Source organism: Athene cunicularia (assembly GCF_003259725.1).
Source record: "Athene cunicularia isolate RWA chromosome 11 unlocalized genomic scaffold, athCun1 chr11_part1, whole genome shotgun sequence".
In the NCBI taxonomy this organism is placed as follows: domain Eukaryota; kingdom Metazoa; phylum Chordata; class Aves; order Strigiformes; family Strigidae; genus Athene; species Athene cunicularia.
In genome coordinates, this window is record NW_020799113.1 from 19,719,878 (window position 1) to 19,740,667 (window position 20,790).

Consider the following 20,790-nt stretch of genomic DNA (forward strand, 5'->3'; position numbering starts at 1 on the left):
GCGCCTTCCTCTGCTCGCCACTCGGCGGGCTGATGGTAGCCCAGGCCGTGAGTACCGGGGAGAGGGCACCGGGAGGGGGGCTCGGCTTCTCGGCCTCACGTCCTTTGCCGGTCGTAACTCGGCTCGACGCCTGGCAGCTCCCAGCACCGGGCAGGGGCTGCCTCGCATGGGCACAAGCCAGAGGGTCTGGGGGCTGGATGAGCACGGTGACCACCGAGGTGTGTTGGGGTTGCCCGCGGGGCTCTTGTGCTCCCTGGGCGCTCCCGGGGTCCTCCCCAGCAGTCAGGCTTTGGCGGCCGCTCTCAGAGAAGCCCAAGGGTCTTTGTGCCGTCAAACCGAGCATCCCGTCTCCATGGCTTCAGCATCGGAGGGGACCGCAGAATAAACTCCTGCTGCTGCTCCCTCCTGGTGCCCGAGACCTTGGGTGCGATGTGTGCACGTAGAGGTGGGAGTTCAGCCATGGACGGGGCCGCGTGTGACCTGTCCCGGTGTTTGCCCACGGTGCTGCCCCGCTCCAATGGGAGCCTGTTGGCTCATCTCCTCTCCCTGGCACAGCACTGCGGGGGCAGCAGCAGAATGTGCTCCGAGCAGCCGCTGTGGAACAGCTGTTACGGATCTGGCTCCCTGCTCCAGATTTTGAGCCCTGGGCATGGCTGAGCCGGTTGTGACACAGGAACAAACGCTCAGGGAAGGATGTGGCCAGGGGGTGTCTTAGAGAAGCATCGGGAAAGAGGGATGGAACCAAGATCAGCAGAAGGGATCCTTCAACCCCACACCTGGACCCCCCTCTCCAGCCCATTGCTGGGGCCGTACCATTAAACACGTTCACCTGGCTCCCACAGAGATTTGCTGCTCCCCACACCTCTCTCCTATGGGCTTTTCTCCCCCCAGCAGCCAGAGCAGGGCAGCTCGCACATGCCGCCTCCCACTCCAAGAGCACAGAGACTTCTTCCTATACATACTTCTCCCCCATGCATATTTTGTGATCACGAGTGTTAGAAATCGCTGTGACAGACAAGGAGGCATTGTCGGGGCAGCCAGGCACCAGGGTGTTGTATTCGGGCAGGACAAAGGCTGTTGTGTTTCTTCCATGACAATAAGCAGTGCAGGCTGACGCAGGGGCAGAGAGGCTTTCCAAAGAGCCCTTCTCCTACCCACCAGTGGGACACAACTCTGCCGATTCCCTGCCAAAGCGGAGGTGAGCACAGGAGCCGGGTGATGCTGATGCCTTCACCTGACTCTGCTCAAAGAGATCCCAACCCCAGCCGGGAGCCAGAATAAATCATGGTTGTGTCTGGGGCATGTTCACACCCCAGCCTTGCTGTGGGTATCTCCCCAGGATGTTTGGTCATGCTGGGAAGCGCGAAGGGTGCAGGGCTGGAGCCTCCTTGCTCTCCAGGCTCCCTACTTTGCTCTGGTCCAGCTGGGAGGTGGTGGATAGTGAAACAGAGCCCACCAGCACCCTGCTGGAGCCCCGGCTCTGTGTCCCCATGCACAGGCTGTAGTTGAGGCTGCAGAACAAACAGGGCAATTCACAGAAAGTGCCATTTGCTTTGCTTTTCCAGGCCCCAGCACTATATATGTGCTGGTGTCTCATCCTCTGCTTGCCCCGTCATGGGTTGGGGACTTTCAAAATAAAAAACCACCCACAAACCTGCTGCTTCCAGAGAGTTCCCCAGAGAGGAGATGGGGGAGAAGGCGGCTGCTCCCTGGCCCCATCACTGTGAGTGAAGCAGGGCAGCATCTCCTCCAGAGTCCAAAGGTCAGGGGTGGACACAGCACAGGGAGGGGAAAGAAAAAAAAAAAAAAAGAATGAAATGCCACCTGTGCTGGGCTCTTCCCTCCTTGCCTGGCAGGGAGCCCAGCCTAATTACCTGCTGCCTGTTGCCCTGCGGGCTCTGCTGGGGGCTGCAGGGAGGGGAGGAAACAGCTCTGCCCTGGCTTTGCTTGTTTCTCCTTGAGCAGATCCAGAAAGAGACTCATGTACCGGGGTCTCTTTGTGGATCACTGCAGGCACACTGCGACCACTATGCAGTTAAGCCTGCTGAAGGGTGAAAGGTGAGCCTGTGAAGCTGTGTATACAGGAGGTATAAACCAGACCTAACCAAATAGTGGAGAGAAGCTAAGAAGCTGCACCTAGGGGAGATCAAGGCTGAGCCGGGGCCTCAGGAGCCCCCCCACATCCAGCTCTCATCCAGCCCATGAGATATCCCTACCTGTGTAGACTGGCCCTGGCCATGGTTGAGAAGGAACCTTTGGTGATGAGGATGCCCAGGTTTCCCCACCCTGCCTTGCAGGACATCCCTGTACCAGCTCCTGTAGCTGTACGGGGTGGACAAGCCCATCCCTGAGCAAGGAGGGTCCTGGGTATGCTCCCTGTCCTGGGCTCTTGCATGTCCCTGCTTTGCTGCAGCCAGGCAGACCCAACTGCTGTAGGTGCTGGTGAGTCCGGGCTTGTGGGCGATGCTCTGCTTTCCACCTGCAGGAACCACCACCCAAATGCTTTCTCCATTTCACCCCACAGGTGCTTGGCTTACTGGTGTGGGCTCTCATTGCCGACACAACGTACCACCTCCACGCAGCATACAGCTGGGTGATGTTTGTGTCCATCTTCCTCTGGATAGTAACAGTCCTTTTCTTCATGACTTACCTCCTGCAGCTTCAGCTAAAGTTCTATGTGGTCCCCTGGCCCCTCGTGGTACGTATCCGGGAGTGAGCAAGGGGGGGGTCCCAAGTGGGAAACGTCCTGTGGAGATGCTCAGGAACAGGGCTTCAGGCTCTTCTAGGCTGATGGAACAAAGTCCCCTGCACTTTGCACAATGACGTTCGTTCTGCCCCTCAGTTGCTTAGAAAATTTTCAGAACAGGGAGCCTCGTATCAATCCAGAAAGTTATAGCCACATGTCACTGGTGCAGTCATGGTGTCAGCCTGAACCCTCAGAGCAACCTGGGGTGCATTTAATGAGGTGTTCACCTGAGGGTGTGTTCCCAGCATGAGGGGATGGACCCTTTTCCTCTGGTTCTCCTGGGGAAGAGGGAGGAACATGAAACTGAGCTTTTTGCTCATCCCTCATCCCAGTGCGCACGACGTCTGAGCCCAGACCTCATGACCTCCTCTTTCTCTTTCCCAGCTGATGATCTTCAACGCTGCAGCGACCATCCTGTATGTCACTGCCTTCGTGACGTGTGCGGCCGCCGTGCAGCCTACGTCCTGGCGGCAGTGGGATTACAACCGCAGAGCCGCAGCGTCTGTAAGTAGCGGTGGGCAGGTGAGGGCTGAGGGCTGGGGCAGCTGCCGCGCTCACGCCCGGGGTGTGCTCCTCTTCCAGTTCTTTGCCTGCGTTACCATGATCGCCTACGGGGCGAGCACCTTCTTCAGCTTCCGCGCCTGGAAAGGGCTCGGCAGCAACGCGGCCACCAGCCAAGTGACTGACCACATGTAAGGAGCAGACGGCAGAGCCCAGCCACGGGCTACCCTGGGTCAGCTCATGCCAGGCTCCGTGGCTCAGAGCCTCGCGTGCCACCAGGTCTCGTTCTTGGACCAGCCTGTGCTGGCAGCCATGGTCAGTACCGGGTTGCATGGACACTGCTCTGTGGTCCCTGATGATGCTTCCAGCTGATGCACCCACAGCACAAACCCGCCAGCACCGTCACTGACCGGAGGACATGGACTCACTAAAGGCTGAAGCTCCTGCTTGTCCTTGGGGTTCATCCAGATCCTCACTGGAGCAGCTCTACTGAGAGTAGCTCTGCTACTAAAATCCACTAAACCAAGCCCAGGTTCCTGTCTCTGGTCATTCGCAGCTACAGTGTAAGTAATTGCAATTAATATGATACATAAACAGTGGTATAGCTGGAGGATGTAGGCTAAGCAAAGTAAAAAGGCTAAACCCTTCTTGTATTGATTTCTGAAAACATGAAGTACAAATTTTATGCTTCAAATAAAAATCTTCCTAAATTCAGCACCGCAGTCTGTCAATAAAAAATTTGTCTTGGTAGAAGGTTGTACATGGAGTGAAGAGCAGAGCTGGCACTGTCAGAGGCGGCTGCCCCTTCCCACTGCCTGTGGACACTACAGCCTGGCCCTGGGGTGGGGGGAGCAAGTGCCCAGGGCTCACCTGCCTTGGCTCTGCCCACACACACACACCCATCCATCCCTGAGCACACACAGAGCTGCACTCCAGACTGTGAGAACACCAACGCCCTGCCAAGGCTTTGACCCGGTCCCTCCCCCAGGCTCAGCACCAGACACACCGGCAAGGCCTGTTAGCTACAGGTGGTCTTCAAAAATCAAAACTCAGTCTGCAGATGCTCTGGGAACTCACAGAGGGGCAGCGCCTCAAGAGAACACAGAGCTGTGCTGCCCCCCCACAACGCAGGCGACAAATTCACCTTTGATTTCTTGGGGACACGGACTGGCATTTGTCAGAACTAGAAGCAAAACCCAGCCAGATACAGCAACTTTTCCCTCCACACCCTCCTTGCACAAGCTAATAAAAAGAGATGAAACACATTCAATTTATTTCTGGGTATTTCTGCAGAGGGAAGCTGGTGCACAGTGAGCCAAAATTTACTGCATGCTCTGCACGGGTAAAGTTTTAGCAGCTTGTCTACAGAGGCTCAGTAAATTTAATGGAAGGTTTGAATTGAAAAGAACTGGACTAACAGCCCCTGGCCAATTTGCCTTTATTTGGTTTTCAGTGAGGTCAAGTTTCCACAACTATGAATGTGTATCTAAAAATCAGTTAAAAAATTAGCTTCCTCATGCATTGTTATTGCAATGTTAGAACTCTTCAAACATGAAGTCAGACTTGCACACAGTTAGTCCATTATATAGAGAAATTTAACCTCTTTAAAAAGCCCCTCTGCCTGGTGCAAAATGCATCAAACCAGGGACAAGTGATAGGAGTGTCACAGAGGGATGAGTTGTTCTGGGAACAGCAGCCCCCAGAAAACACAGAAGAGAGTGGCACAGGGAAAAAAAGGTATTGCAGGAAACACCGAGATAAAATTCCCCATCAGAGCCACAATTCATGGCCAGCTGTGCCTTGATGGCTCTGAAAATCCAAGAGACCTTGCTTAAAATACAACAGAACTCCCTTCAGAAAATAACTGCCTGAGGTATTTATTTACACTGCCATTAGTGTAAGTAATTAATTGAAGCCATTGTAATAGGGAAAGAATGAAAACTTTTGTCAGTAAAAACAATGACAAGAATATTTTTAGCTTTAGTTGCAAGTAATTGTTTTAGCTCAACCATCAAATATTAAAATACGTCAACAGGATCCTTTTAAAATTTGATAAAATCTGTTCCTGATGTTAAAAAGTCAACATTATACAAAGAGGTAAGGACTTGACTGAAGAACTCCAGTACATACACTGACAGCAGAAAAACAACTAGATTTAAGCCTTGTATTTCTCTGATGTTAACCTCAGGATTTACATGGCAGGGGACCTGCATCTAGTTTGCATTAAAAACAAACCCCTATTTTTCATACTTTTTTTTTTTTTTTTTTTTTTTTTTTTTTTTTTTTTTTTCTGAGAATAAGCATCTCAGAGCACTGTCTCTGCTCACTACCTGCCCATGCATGCCTGAGCACTGACTTCTGTGCTCACGGGAACAGCTGGTTTTTACAGCATAAGTGGTAGACAGACCTGTAAAAACCTGTATCGTGGTGAGGCAACCCCAGCTGATGGAGCTTCACTGCTGCCAGCAGAATCAGGAACGTGCATTTCAAACCATGCTATTGCACCTTAGCAATTTCAGGGATGTACTCACACTGCCTTAGCAGGTTACCGTGGCTGAAAAGAGAATCAAACTGAGCTTGCGTTATCTTCACTGAAAATAAAAAGCCTACAAAACCACTTTTGATCAAAACAAATCCAGAGGGATTTCTAAAAAGTTGTGTTGGTTTGGGTTTTGTTTGGTTGGGGTTTTCTTTTGTTATTAAAGCTTTCAGGCTTTCATTATTCAAACTCAAGAAATATAAATTATTGAAGGAGGTAAAAAAAGTCTGAAGGGGTAGGCTTCTATTTTTCTGAAGGGTAGTGTGTGTGTCTATATCTGGTTGTGTATACTTATGAACATTTCAACATACCAGAAAAATTCCAGACAAAAAAATGCAGAGCAATAAGCACAACACAATAGAAACCTAATAAGATCCATTACTGCAGCACTCATAAACTTGGTATACAGAGCCAGAAGACTAGGACACTACACTTAGCATTGCTGGCCAGCCTTTGAAAAGCATTACGGTCTGTTCACAAACCCGTTTATCATATTTTGTAGTGCAAGTGTGGCTTATTTTTGCCTGCATGGCTGAGAGTCTTCATTAATATTCAAAAACTATTTCAGTTGAAGAACAAAATCCCAGTATTGTTGAAATTACTGTCAGATGTCAATATGAACAAGATTTCATCTCATTTGTTCTTGTAAGACTTTTCTTGTCCACAAACAAAAGTTTGTCACAGCCTGGCCATAATTTTGCTCTGTCTAGGCTCCAGGTTCTCATCAGGTGACAGCCCCTCAGCAACCTTCAGTGCTGCTGAGGGGCATCTCCCCTGCTGCATCAACCTGCTGTGGGACAGGGCGGAGGGTTCTGCTCACCACCCTGTGTTTCTGACTACTCTTAGGCTTTTAAAGATGCACTCACATTGCCTGAGCACACCATTAAGCAGCAGATGAACATGCCTGAACAGTGTAATAACAGGGGGTCCCTACAGCTCCACATGCAGTTTAATTCCAACCACCACCAGAGGTGCACCTGGGGTTTTGCAGCAGGCTAATGGCTGCAATTCCACCAGCAAGCCCCTCACCTATTCTTCAACAGATGCTGAAAAATGCCTTGCTGCACTGATGTTGCTAGCAGTTTAACAGTAAACACACGCCTTTCCATTAGCATGTTATTTAGAGCAGTAAATGACATGGTGGTAAACATGTCTGTACCCAACTAGCTTGTGTTACAAGAACTAATGCAGCTGTGCCACTGACAAAATAGAAAGAAATTGCATACACAGGCCAGATTTTGGTTTATTGTGGTTATTTTTCCCAGTGTAGCTGGGGCTTAAACAAAAGTGGAGAACTTTGCATAAGAAGGATGAGAATTATAAAAGCCAGGTAACAATCAGACTTACACAAAACCAAATCAACTGTCAGAGATAAGAGACAGTCTTATGCTAGAACATCTGTGAGAGCCGAGAAACCAAGCCTGTGAGAAACTAAGACCAACAGCCTGGGAAAGCAAAAGTTGAGGCTGATTGAAGAAATGCCTCAAACACTCGCAAGACAAAACTCTGAGTCCCAGGGTGCATGCTGTGGAGGCCGAAGCTGATAACGGTGCCCCATGCAGCTGGGGGAGAGAGCCCTGTGGAGATGGGACGGCTCTGACCTGGGGCACCTGGGCAAATTTCAAGGGCCATGTGTCCGGTGAATGACCTTGGCTTCATTATCCACGAAATGCATATTAAAGTTGACACCCCTCAATATGTTAATGAGGGCTGGCATGATCATGCTAATTACATCATCCCATGAAACACCTTACCCCTCCCCGTACATGGGATACGTAGGTCTGTGCGTTGACCTAGGGGACGGACCCAAGGAAAGTGGGTACAAAGGGGAGAAGAAAGGGCTCTCGCTCTCTCTCTGACACACCCCCCCCGCCCCCCCAGCCATCTGGAGAGAGCAGTGAAGCAAAGAAGACGGATGCCAACAAAAAAGACAGCTGCCTCCTGGAACCCTCGCCGGCGGGATCAGCGCAGGTACCCAGACTGGTGATCTGTATTCCCCCATTCCCTCTATCTCCCTCTTTTCCTTTTTCTATTAAGAAATGAAAAGCATATTGTATTGCTCGCCACAGCTTGCTCTGTACTTAGCCAATTATCATGTGTTCAATTAGTACATTGTAGGTAGTTAATAAATGCTTGAACTTGGAGACTTGTCCGCTCCAACTGGGGATCTGCGAATCCGAGTCACTTGTCCCCCTCGTCGGAGCGGGACGTGACATTAAATTGGCATAGTCGGCAGGATCCCCTTCGGTGTCGGAAAGTCTGGTGAAATAGTGGTTCTCTATCCGATAAACTCGGACAGGGAGAACTGGGAATTGGCCCCTCAGCTCTAAGCTGAGAGAGGGTCGGAGGCTTGAACTTGGAGACTTGTTGTCCGCTCCAATTGGGGATTTGAGGGATCCCCTTCGGTGTCAGAAAGTCTGGTAAAATAGTGATTCTCTATCCGACAGACTTGGACAGGAAGAACTGGGAATTGGCCCCTCAGCTGTAAGCTGGGAGAGGGTCGGAGGGATACTGATTCTCTATCTGATAAGGATAGGGAGAATCGGGAAGTGACCTCTCGGCTCTAAGCCAGGAGAAGTTCGAGCAGTTGCAAGCCATGACTGGCCAGATAACGTCAGTGCTTGACTGCTCCCCTATTTTTGAGAAGCTGAAGGAGTATAAGGCTTGTCCTCCCCCTTTAGTAGAGGTTTGGGCCCACGATAATTGGCAAAATCCAGAAGCAATGGCGAGTTATATCAGTGTGCTTGCAGGGGTGAAAGGGTCACAGCCAGGCAAAGGAAAAGCTGTAGTGTGTGCTGTATTAGGGGCAGCACTGACTGCAGCCCAGAAAGATAAACATGTTAAGAAACAATTGGAAAGGGAAATGATCGAATCCCTAAAAGATCTGGTAAAAGCTCTCCAGGATCAATTGGTTGAGGAACGTAAAGTTACTGAACAAAAAGCTAAACTCTGGCAAGAGCAAATTGAAGTTTTGAAAAGCCAATTAGCTGATGAGTGTAACACCACTCAGCGACTTTGCACAGTTCTATTAGATGCCTTGGACCGAGAAAAAATCTCACAGTCTGAAAAGGAGGGGGCAAATTTAAGACCATTAATTAAAACGGAGACCACCGAGGGTCAGGGTGGAAGAGCTCTGCAGGTCACCACTCGAACTACACCGTACCCAGCAACTGAGCTTGCAAAAATTCAGGAGAAATACACCAGACTGAAACTGAATATGTGTGGAGGGTATCTTTGACTGGTGGCGACCGAATTTTGTTATCAGAAGATGAGGCCCAGGGTTACTGGGGGCCAGGGGTTTTCTTAGCTACTGACGACCAGAGAGAGCCGTGATTGTTAACTCAACAAGCTGCTTATCGGGCTGGGAGTCTGGACCCCTTGGAAAGGAGGGATCCAGTATGTATTGAGACCCCAACCATAAATCATTTGACTGAAAGTCTGCAGAAGGCTGCTTGTCTCCAATTAATGCATGACAGGCAGTTGGTTCCGCAGCAGCCTGCCCCGATGTTATTAATTGCTAACCCTGATCAAATGACTCCCCTGATTCGGGGCTTGCCAGACTCTTTGAAATCACATGCAGTACAATTATAAAATCGTTTGCGGATTGCATTAACCCCACGGAGGGGGAGACGGGGAGTGGGAGAGCCCATGACTTGGGGAGAGATAGCTCAGGACTTAATAAACTATGGCCGGAGAATGGGCCTTACCAGGGGAACGGGTAAACCTAAGCCCTCCTTACACAGAATGGAAAAGCAGGAAAATCTGTTTCCTTCCCCTCCACAAGTTTTAAGAGCAAAGAGAAACCTCTTGTGGACTGAGGGAACGAGACAGGGGATTCCCCAAGAGTTAATGGATGGTCTGACTACTGGTTTTAGAAAAGCTCATTCGAGCCTGGAAAGGCAGAAGGAGGCTGCGCCCCCCCCTTCTGAGCAGACCTTTCGGACGAAGGGAGGGACAAAACTAACGAGATGGTGGTAATTGCTTCTCAAAGAATACCGTATCAATACCAGGGGAATTGTCCCTTCTTTCTAACCATCATTGTTTTGTTATGCATATATTTGTTTTACAGGATATTGATCCTGGATGACCAAAGACCTATATTACTTTTAGTGCTTTCAATAGTTATAGGCATTATCAGCTAGTTATTATTTGTAATCTGCTTACATTGTTATATAATTTGTGGAATCATACCTGCTAAGTGTGAAGAATCTACTTATTGGAAGGCTAATCTGGAGTTGTGCCTTAAGTTACCTTATTGGGAATCACCTCCAAAATTAAGGAAGCCTGTGAGTCACCTGTGACTGCACACTGGTGCTTGCAAATATCATATAACTGTATGTGATCCTTACAACACCACATCCACCAACAGCAAGATGAAGTAATCAAAGACTAGCTGGAGGAGTCTGGTCCCACAAATTAAGCATTAACAAATTGTACCTGAATATTAAATTGTATTCCCATTTAAATCCTTATTGACCTTCTAATGTGATTGTGTAACCTCAAATAGTTTTAGAAAATTTAACTTAGCATTTATATGTACTAACAAGGGATGTCTTTAAGGAATTAAAGGTGCAGATCCACCAAGCATCTAGGATGGCGTTGCAGAATCCAGCTAGCATTGCTGAAGGAACATGGACTGTGCGGTGTGCCGAGTCTGACTGAGGGAGAATGCTGCATCCCCATCCACAATGCACCTCTGCCATCACCTCTACAGAGGAGACCCATGCCACAATGAAGAAGATTGCCAAGAGGAACAGAGAACTTTTTCGACCGATGAACTAGTTTGATGGATGGAACCCTGGGTCATGGGTAACATCACCGGGATCCTCAGGACTCACGGGGTGGGGAAGATGGCTTGCAAATATTAGTATTGTAATATTGTGCAAAGTTTTGCTTTTCATATTATGACTTGCAGCAGTTAGATATATGCTCTCTAACCTTCTGTCTTCTTTTTTTCCTATACCCTTTGAGATCACAATGGTCAAAAACTTAGCGTGTTTGAGTCACGAGGTGGGATGTGAGCGCCGAGAAACCAGGCCTGTGAGAAACTAAGACCAACAGCCTGGGAAAGCAAAAGTTGAGGCTGATTGAAGAAATGCCTCAAACACTCGCAAGACAAAACTCTGAGTCCCAGGGTGCATGCTGTGGAGGCCGAAGCTGATAACGCTGCCCCATGCAGCTGGGGGAGAGAGCCCTGTGGAGATGGGACGGCTCTGACCTGGGACACCTGGGCAAATTTCAAGGGCCATGTGTCTGGTGAATGACCTTGGCTTCATTATCCACGAAATGCATATTAAAGTTGACACCCCTCAATATGCTAACAAGGGCTGGCATGATCATGCTAATTACATCATCCCATGAAACACCTTACCCCTCCCCGTACATGGGATACGTAGGTCTGTGCGTTGACCTAGGGGACGGACCCAAGGAAAGTGGGTACAAAGGGGAGAAGAAAGGGCTCTCGCTCTCTCTCTGACACACCCCCCCCGCCCCCCCAGCCATCTGGAGAGAGCAGTGAAGCAAAGAAGACGGATGCCAACAAAAAAGACAGCTGCCTCCTGGAACCCTCGCCGGCGGGATCAGCGCAGGTACCCAGACTGGTGATCTGTATTCCCCCATTCCCTCTATCTCCCTCTTTTCCTTTTTCTATTAAGAAATGCAAAGCATATTGTATTGCTCGCCACAACTTGCTCTGTACTTAGCCAATTATCATGTGTTCAATTAGTACATTGTAGGTAGTTAATAAATGCTTGAACTTGGAGACTTGTTGTCCGCTCCAACTGGGGATCTGTGAATCTGAGTCACTTGTCCCCCTTGTCGGAGCGGGACGTGACAACATCTAAATATTAAAACATATTCTTCCATTAGAAAGCTGTAGCAATTAAGATCTTATTAAAATATTTTTAAAAACCCCAAAACAACAAAACATTGACAGGGAAGAAGTCAGAGGTTATGTATCCAAGAGCTGCAGGGACATACTCATTTTATGCTGCCATCTTGATTCTGAAAAGTGCTACATTTTGGGGTGATGGTGAAGATGCCACCCAAATAACACACACAGAGGCCTATTTATTGTCCGCTCAGTGTGCTCGGCCTCTCAGAACATGCAACAGTTAGGCTGGTGTACAAACACTGTATTTATTAACAACAATTACTCTGGTAGAGATGAAACTGTCTTCCCCCTGTGGTCACTGAACGCCAACCAGAATTCACAAACAGATAATTTTAGGGTCAGGCCTCTGAAGGTAAGAGTCTGGAGGGTGAACGAGTTTTCATCATGCAAAAAGCACCTTGATTACCATGCCCCTCAGTGTTTTAATGTACAGTGCAGCAGCACTCATCTGGAGAAGTAGTGCATAAATTCTTCTAGGAGGATTCTGATGACTTATTTAATGAAGTCACAACTAACCCACTGCTTAAATCCAGACTTCGACCTTCTTTTTCCTAGAGACATGGAAGAAAAAGAAATCTGTGACTCAATGCTGTTTTGGAATAAGCAACTCGGAAAATGAAACAGGCAACACATATTCCGTTTGTTGCATCAAATCAATATAAAGTTACATGTTACCTGAGCATCTACAACTGAATGCAAACCCAAATGTCAAGAAGAGACTGTGCAGGAAGCCCTGCAGTAAGATTGCTGTCGCTCTGCCAGAGGCATGTCCAGGGCAGGGCAGAGCCTTGCTTACATCTGGTGAAGAACGCCCAGGCAGCAGGCTCAGCCCGTGCCCAGGCACTAGTGAAACCCAGCTTCTGCAGGCTGCTTCTCAGGAGAGCCCCAGGGGCAACCTCCAACTGAAACTACTCCTGCTGCTGAGACACGGGCTGTCTCTTTCTCCTCAGCCTGTCCCCATTTTCACAAAACTTAAAGGGGTGGGGGGAGGCGGCAGAGGGCACAACTCTGATAACAACTTTGACTCTTTTGCTCCTTTGTCAAATGGGACTGGACAGACACTGGACAGTATTTACATATATTTCATTTACTTAGGAAAAAGCTCATCCAAAAATGTTTGTTTCTCTAGCCTGGACAGAGAAATACAAATGCAGTAAGTTTAAATAAACCTAATTTTGTACTGGATAAAAAAAAAAAAACCAAACCCAAAGGTCAAGGTAGGAAGGGACCTCTGGAGGTCAGCTGGTCCAAAACATGTCCAGATGGCTTCTGAGTATCTCCACAGACAGAGACTTCACAACATCTCTGGGCAACCTGTGCCAGTGCTTGGTCACCCACACAACAAAAAAGTGCTTCCTTATGTTCAGTTGGAAATCAACATCCAAAGATGCAGAAAGCATGTGTTCCTGAAGAACATGCCAGCTTCATTCATGTTTTCTAGAAATTACTAAATGTGCATTTTGAGTTTAAATAACCACTCAGTCAAGTTATTTTCCTTTTGAAGTTATTTTTCCTTTTGACCCTGGTACAGCCTTTGAATAAATACTGCTACCTCCAGCAGTAACATTAACTTTGATACTCTCAGGCAGAGCTACACAAACCCAACAGCCATTATGCCAATGAAAATCAACAATCTGACATACTTACAGCTTTGTAATCCAAGAACATTTCTTTGAAAGCCAGAAAGTCAGTAAATGTGAGAAACATATCAAATATATCACCTGTCATTTCATCTTTGTGCTGTCTATAGAGAGAAGTTGGGGAATTAGAAAACTGTGTGGGAAATAAATTCATTATTTTAAAATGGTATGAGATCAAAAAGGACACCAGGACAAGTAGAACAATATCAGAATTTAAACAAGAATGTTATTACAGGTCTATCATAAAGCAAAACTTTAGCTAAATATTACATTTCAATATTTCTAATCCAAATACATTAATATATTTCTCTAAATCCAAGAGCTAATATTATCACATCTGTCCTTGAAAATTGGAGAAACTGACCTGTAAGTTCACAGAAGTAACACTCAACTAGCATTTATCTATTTATTTATCGTGAACACTGAAACAGCCAGACAGTCCCTTGGAAGGTGAGATAAGTTGGGGAGAAGCACTGAATGCTCATACACATCCCTTGAGAGTGAGGGACTGTACTGATTAAAACACTTTGGAAGAAAGACTGTGCTCCGATATCAGCATATTTCAACAAGACTTCAACAGTCAAGAGTTGGGGTTTTCTTTGGTTTGTTTTACCAAAAGGAGTTTTCCTTAAACAGTCTATCTTCTAAGCATGGTACATGATTCATAGTAATTTCCCAATGTCTTATTAAAAAAAAAAAAGAAATTGACTAAAATATTCTAAGATTCGGTTCCCAATTACACTTGATGTTCTTATTCAAGGGGAAAACCAGTGATCTTTCAAAAGGAATATCTTTAAGAAGTTGGTTAAGCTCAAGTGACCAAATGCTGAAGCTTAAGACAAACCAAATTCTTCTCTGGATGCTTTGTACAAGAATTGCAATAAAGGCACTTCATGACGACTCTTGAAAGGCTACCAGGCTATTTCAGTGTCCAACACAAAGCGTAAAAGAGGATAAATGTGACATAACCTTATAAGGGTCTAGTGTCAAAGTGACGGTGATTATGAAAACGCTCTAGTGGTCTCATCCCTTCCCATCCCTTAAAATCCAATCTATTTCAGCATGACAGTTCAAAAATAGAGTTAGCAGGACATGATGATGGCAAGAAAAGCAGTCAGTCATTGGGTGCATGGACACCTTTTCCTTTTCTTTTTAATTAAAGAGGAACGTCTTTCTAAAGGAGAAACTGTCAAACCTAAGCTTTAACCTAGATAAAAAGAATTAACTGAGAGGCACATAAGCCACCCCTCAGCCAAAAGCAAAGCAGAGACTTACTGTAATGACATTGTGAAAGCAGACATATTAAAACCAGGAATCCGATCCAGCAATTTTTCTTCAATATATTTCTCTACTAAAGAGATCTGAAAAAAATCCAAACAAACCACCCCTGTAACATTGTAACAAATTCCAGAGGCAGATTTCAATACAGCACATCTTCCTCACACTGACACCATACTGACACGTTGTATTGTCCTCACTGGCAAAACTACTGCAGACTCCTTAGCTGGGCGTTCAATTATTCACACCACTGCTGAGGCACAGAGCTGAACATTTTTTCTGGGAATATTGGTGAGAACAAACAGACTATTTGTATCTAGTAAAAAATTATTTTTCACTCATTTAATGGTACTGACTAATAGGTATAGTTTCATAATTATGCTTTGCATGAAGAATGTATTTGAAGTATCTAATGAAACAATACAACTGGAAAAGAACAAACTTCATTATGCACACACATTAAACACATTACTTAATACAGCAATAGGCTGAATTTTTATACAAGAGAGGTATGCAACTTCCAAGTCATCTATAGAAATTTTCAGGTGAGACAAAGAAAGGAACGTAGAGCTCCAGAAAACATCTTTCTTGCTCACAGATCATGACTGCTTCATAAAGGGACAGCAAGTCCCTTTATGAGTAGTATGTTTACATGAGTGGTATGTTTATGAATAGTAAGTTTACACGTAGTATGTTGGCTCTAATCCACATAAACCCAGTATTTTATAAAGGGGGGAGTACAGGACCTGAAACAGGCCTTAATAAAAATAAAAAAGCAATACACACAAAAAATAGGAAAAAAAATCTTACATATTCATTAAAAATAGAAGTATAGACAAGCTTGTTTTCTTCTGAGTCATCAAACTCCTGGTAGTGCTTCTCCATAAAAGTCCTCTGTATTAACTGGAAATCATCATCTGGACACAACAAAAACGCATCATACAGTTACGAGTTTAGTCATTCTTCTTGTAACACAAAACCCACATTCACTAGTCCTCTGCTCCCTGCTTGTAACCACAGAGCCCTGTACACGTGCAGCGTCAGTCAGACCAGTACTGCAGCTGCTGCTGAGTTATGAAGACAGAGGCTGCTGGTAGAGGGCAGCTACTTCAGTTAGGGGAGGTGAATGAACAGTGCAGCAGCACATCAGTCTGCTTTTGGCAGCAGCTGTGTATTCAGCATGGAATGGGGTGAACACATCTACCTATCAAGGTCTGCAATTACTTCTTGCAAGTTTTGTTTACATTTAGTAATAGCAAAGAAGTTCTCCTGCTTTATGTTTTATTAATGTTATTTATTCTGAACCCCTTTTTGTTCAGGCTCTTGAGTCAGCAAAACAACTGTATTTTTTTATAAAGTGAATACCTCTTCCCTACAAGAATTCAAAACACTTTTTTCCCCTTGAATTAAAAAATATTAATGAAATTCCCATATTCATTTTCAATTGCTGAATTTTCTTCCAGTTGTGTACGGAAATAAGAATAAAAATGACCATGGTAGGTCACCATCAAATTCAACAGAACGGGTGTGAACTTTACTTATACACAGTGTTAAAATGCATCAGTCTCAGCTTTCTAAACCCTACCACATTCAAAATTGGCTTTGTTACCACTTGTCCAGATTGAACTACATCACCAGGCAACAGGCTGCAGAATCTACATCTCTCTGGGAAGGATGTGGTCACCTCCCCTGTGAGGACAGGCTGGGAGAGTTGGGGGGGGTTCATCCTGGAGAAGAGAAGGCTCCAAGGAGACCTTAGAGTGGCCTCCCAGTACAGAAAGGGGCTACAGGAAAGCTGCAGAGGGACTCCATCAGGGATAGGGTGAAGAGTAACGGCTTTAAACTGGAAGAGGGAAGATTTAGATTAGATATAAAGAAGAAATTCTTCCCAGTGAGGGTGGTGAGACACTGGCACAGGTTTCTCAGAGAAGCTGTGGCTGCCCCCTCCCTGGAAGGGTTCAAGGCCGGGTTGGACAGGGCTTTGGGCAACCTGGGCTGGTGGAAGGTGTCTCTGCCTGTGGCAGGGGGGTTGGGACTGGATGATCTTTAAGGTCCCTTCCAACCCAAACCAGTCTGTGATTCTATGATGAAAAGATTCTATGCTGTTCATATGAAGCAGCTGATGGCTTATGATGAATGCAGTCTTGGCACCTTGTAAACTACCTCCCTACACTGACTTCTCAGTTACAATTATGGTTCTGAGAATTCAGCACCTTTTACTGCCTAAGATCGCACAATGAGACTGGCTCCATTCAACATTCCTGCCATGAACAGGTCCTGTCACATTACACTTGTACACATACATGCAAGTTACATGCAACAAAATCCACTCAAGATACTCTCAAAAAGTGCAAAGTGGCAAGCCGTGATGACATCTCCAGTCATGTCCAGACATCTCCAATGCTGCCGCAGAAACAGGAGAAATAAACTGTTCTCCGTGTTCAGCTGAGACAGGATAAGGAACAACACACTTACAGTGCAGCATGGGCACTTTATACTACAGATTACAAAAGGCTGCCTGCAGCAGCAGCAGCCAGGCACTACAGTAAATTGCCTGAACAAACCATGGCAGCTTCTGGGAGAAGTTAGGAGAGGTTTAGGTGTGGCTGGGGAAAGGAGGGCTACCTCTCACAGTCTCTTCCATAAAAATCCCAGAGAGCTTTGACTTCTATGTGAGATTTACAAGTATCTTTACTCTTTATTTGAGCAACAGTGTATTGCAGTGGTGCAGAGAATAATTTTCTAGACTCATAAGCACACTGCTGTGCAAACAGCTCACAAAAGACTTCTGTGTACATTTTTATTATGTTACCAGGTTAGGGGTCATGGGAACAAAGGAAGAAAAGCTTCCATAAAGCAGGCAAGGGTTATTTGAGCTCTGTATGTCTGCTAACAGAAAAGCAGTGTGTAGTATGTGTAGCACCCATTTTGTTATCTATAACTACTTGCAGAGCTTACTCATGATGATATCCTCCAGATACCCAACAACTGTATCAAACTCTGCATCAGAAGGGGAGGAGCTGAAAGCAAAGACAGACAGTACAGCATAAATATACATTTCGATCACAGCAGAAATAAAAGTTAAAATTAAAAAGTGTTAACAAAAGTCTAAGCACAAATAAACCCAGTAATTACAAGATAAGTGAATAATTTCCTATTTTCAACCTACAAAATAATCCATGACAGTGATAAGACTGCTTCATGGGGTTTCTCATCAGGCCTCGAGCGTATTTCCCCCCAGTAAGGTGCCTAACTGAAAAAAAAAAAATGCTGTTTTACAGGCATTACTGTGAAGGTAATTCCAGTCCTGGTGCAGAAGGATGTAAAGGGTGTAATTAGAACATCAAATTAAGCATTTTCCAATCCAGAAATCCCAGCTGCTACCACAAGCTTTCCTTCTGCTCTCTTCTTTTGTGTCTACATGGTGATTGCAGAACTCTAGACACTGGAGAATACTTTGAAACACCTGGTCTTTACATAATATTACATAACTGAAGAAACTTAAATATTTTTCTTTGCAAGAAACATCCCTGCATGCTACACGTGGCATAATCTCCTAAAGACATTTCATCATGAGCAAATACTAAACGCTATTACGGATCTGTAGTCATCCAAGGAGGAAACCTTTGGTACCAGCATTTCAGGGTTCTGGATCCCTTGCTAAATCAATCATTGTGCAGCTTGTTCAGAGACCTTAAATAATCCACAGGATCTCCTTGGCCTTGGCATTCAGGGTTCATCTTTAGTGGGGGTGATGAAGACTTCCTGTATCCTCCGAAAGATGAAAGACAGACTTTTCTCTCACATAAGGGAAACAAGCATCATAGGACATTTGTCTTCAAGAATAAGTTAGCTTTGATTAGTAAAAGCACCATTTAAAATAAGTTAAAATTGAATGTGTCTCTACTTTTCTTTCAAATTTCTCTCTAGTAACCAGAGCAGAACACTCTTTCAGACTAAGTTTTAAAAAACTCATTAAAGTTATTTTGCTACTGAATAATAGTCCAGTGAAAATAATCCATCAACAGTTTAACTAGAATGAGCCACAGGGCTTGTTCTGTCTAGGAAAAACGAAAATATATTCGATTTAAAAGGCATTCGATCACCAAGTGATGTCCTAGCAACATTTCTGATCTGTTAAGCCTGGAAGATGAGGAAAGCCAAGGCAAGGGACGGGAAAAGCATACTCTTCCACCAGAGGGCACAACACCACCAGGCCAGGAGCCTGCCCTTATATATCCCGAGCACCACGCTTCGGACCTCAGGCATGCAAAGACAAGAGATTTTAATATGGGTAATTCCCACTCTTCTTTTTCCTCCTCCAAAACAGTGCTACTGTTGGTTTTATAGCTTGCTCTAACAGCAACATAAAATTTAAAGTATTAATTTAAACTGCAGTTTAAGCTTGGCAGACAAATAATCGAATTTTAACTGTTCCAAAATAGCAGTGATTCCATCTCTCTCTGTCCAACACACCTGAAGAAACACACACTCGCAAATCCAGTGGTTTAAGCTTTTGTCACCTCATCATGTCTAGTCTCGGCCAGCACAACCTGTGCTGCTGAAGAAGTCCAGGCACATGGCCATTTGTTAAAGAACTAGAGCAACAGAGGCACAGGCACATGTCTCCTGCCAACTATGCCAGACAAATGTTGAGTAAAGTAGTGTTTCAGCCTCTAGGGGTGTAAAATCTGGTTGAGGCTATCTGTAAAGGTCTCACATGTCTAGAATGAGCACATTCAAACACAGAGGAATAATCTCTTCTTAGAATTTGCGATTTAAGAAAACATATGCTCTTGAAAAGAATACATTTTTAATATAAAATGAACACACACGGAGAAAAATTTTCCACCTTACAGTGCTTATTTCGATCACTCAGCCAGGGCTACCTGGTGCTATGTTCACTGCAGTAATATTTAGTTTCATTTCACCTTTCTCGTGAAGCTTTGCATTCTGTACCCTTGTTCTCTTAAGAGGCAGAATCTGCTGATCAGTGTAGTCTAAATTCATTTATGTAATTGTATTCCTATCAAAATATTTTAACTAATAGCTTACTGAAAATCTGACACAGAACACAGCATACTCACACGGCTACACCGAAATTTTCTTCATCAGAAGTCTCCATTCTTACTGCATAACCAGACTGGAGGACAGGCAATCTGCTGTATCACTGCTGTTAGGGGTTATTTTTTCTTTTCAGACAAAGCACTGAGAATAACATGTGACTTGGCATTAATACAAATTCAATTATTAAATTGCCATGCAATTCTCAAATCGGAGGAGAATCTTAATTTTTAAACAAAGGAATTTCAAAATCACGCTCTCCCAAAGTTGCTGCTACTTCTTTTCCCTAATAACTCAAATTCTCTGGGAACTTTCTCCACCTATGCAGACAACAGGCTCAAAACTGCACACACCTGCAGTTAGTCTCTGTAAAGGAGTTTTAGGTGACCTGTATATCTTTTCTCCTGAAGCATCCATGACTATGATAAAGATAAAAGAAAATGAAGCCAGGTAAGATGAAAAAGTCCCAGAGAGCTTGCAGGCTAGGCTTTGGATAGTGATCCCACGCATCAGGCTAGGGGCTCTGGCCAGTGCTGGGCTGGGTCCTGGCCAGGCCCTTGGCTGGGAGCAGCTGCTGACCCATCACACCGGAGAGGGCACACAGCACCCCACGGCCACTGAAGGCGGGCCAGCTGGCTTCTGGGTCCGTGCTGGGGACACCCTGCTCCCGCCACCCTTGCTGGGTTACACCCCACGCCGGCCTTCAGAGCAGCTGCCGAGGGTGGGAGCCAGCTCTGTGGCATCACCTCATAACCCAGGCAGAGGGATTAGCGTGACCCTCACCTTCCCCTTCTCAGTCCTGGCTCACGGGGAGAGCGAAGCCCCCAGCCCTGTCCCTCCCCAGGGGGACGCAGGCACGCGGCCCGCCTCACCTCCCCGTCCTCAAAGGGACCCGCGCCACCATCTTCCCGCTCCAGAGGCACCCAGGCGACCCGCCCCTCTCCGCCCTCCTTTCCCGAGGAACACAGGCGTCGGGCCCGTGTCACCTACCCCCCGCCTCGGAGGGGGTCCCGGGGTCCCGGCTCTGCCCCCGCGACCCTTCCCCTCGGCCCGGCCGTCTCCTGGGAGACGCTTCCTTCCGCCCCGCCCGCAGCCAATAGGAGAGCGGACCGGCCACGGTGGGCCCGCC

The 20,790-nt window shown here is 46.1% G+C and overlaps 2 protein-coding genes across 3 annotated transcripts in view; one reads left to right on the forward strand and one right to left on the reverse strand.

The window, feature by feature from the left end:
- The window catches only part of PLLP (plasmolipin), a 38,547-nt gene extending 18,356 nt beyond the window's left edge, over window positions 1-20,191 (forward strand). The window contains exons 3-7 of one of the 2 annotated variants that reach the window (XR_003399232.1): window positions 1-47; window positions 2,525-2,698; window positions 3,131-3,250; window positions 3,329-3,742; window positions 20,180-20,191. Coding sequence is in view for 1 of the 2 variants with exons in the window: in XM_026856860.1 (XP_026712661.1) it covers window positions 33-47; window positions 2,525-2,698; window positions 3,131-3,250; window positions 3,329-3,442 (423 nt within the window). In the remaining variant the exon portion in view is untranslated. Of the gene's footprint in view, window positions 48-2,524; window positions 2,699-3,130; window positions 3,251-3,328; window positions 3,970-20,179 lie in introns of those variants that run through there. The other variant, XM_026856860.1, reaches the window with a different exon arrangement.
- Window positions 11,906-20,567, reverse strand: ARL2BP (ADP ribosylation factor like GTPase 2 binding protein). The gene is made up of 7 exons (XM_026856859.1): window positions 20,534-20,567; window positions 19,685-19,805; window positions 17,556-17,617; window positions 15,408-15,514; window positions 14,595-14,680; window positions 13,327-13,423; window positions 11,906-12,230 (listed from the first exon to the last, which is right to left on the reverse strand). The coding sequence occupies exons 2-7, from the start codon at window positions 19,720-19,722 to the stop codon at window positions 12,153-12,155; spliced, it is 468 nt and encodes a 155-aa protein (XP_026712660.1). The 5' UTR covers window positions 19,723-19,805; window positions 20,534-20,567; the 3' UTR covers window positions 11,906-12,152.
- Window positions 20,568-20,790: the final 223 nt, after the last annotated feature.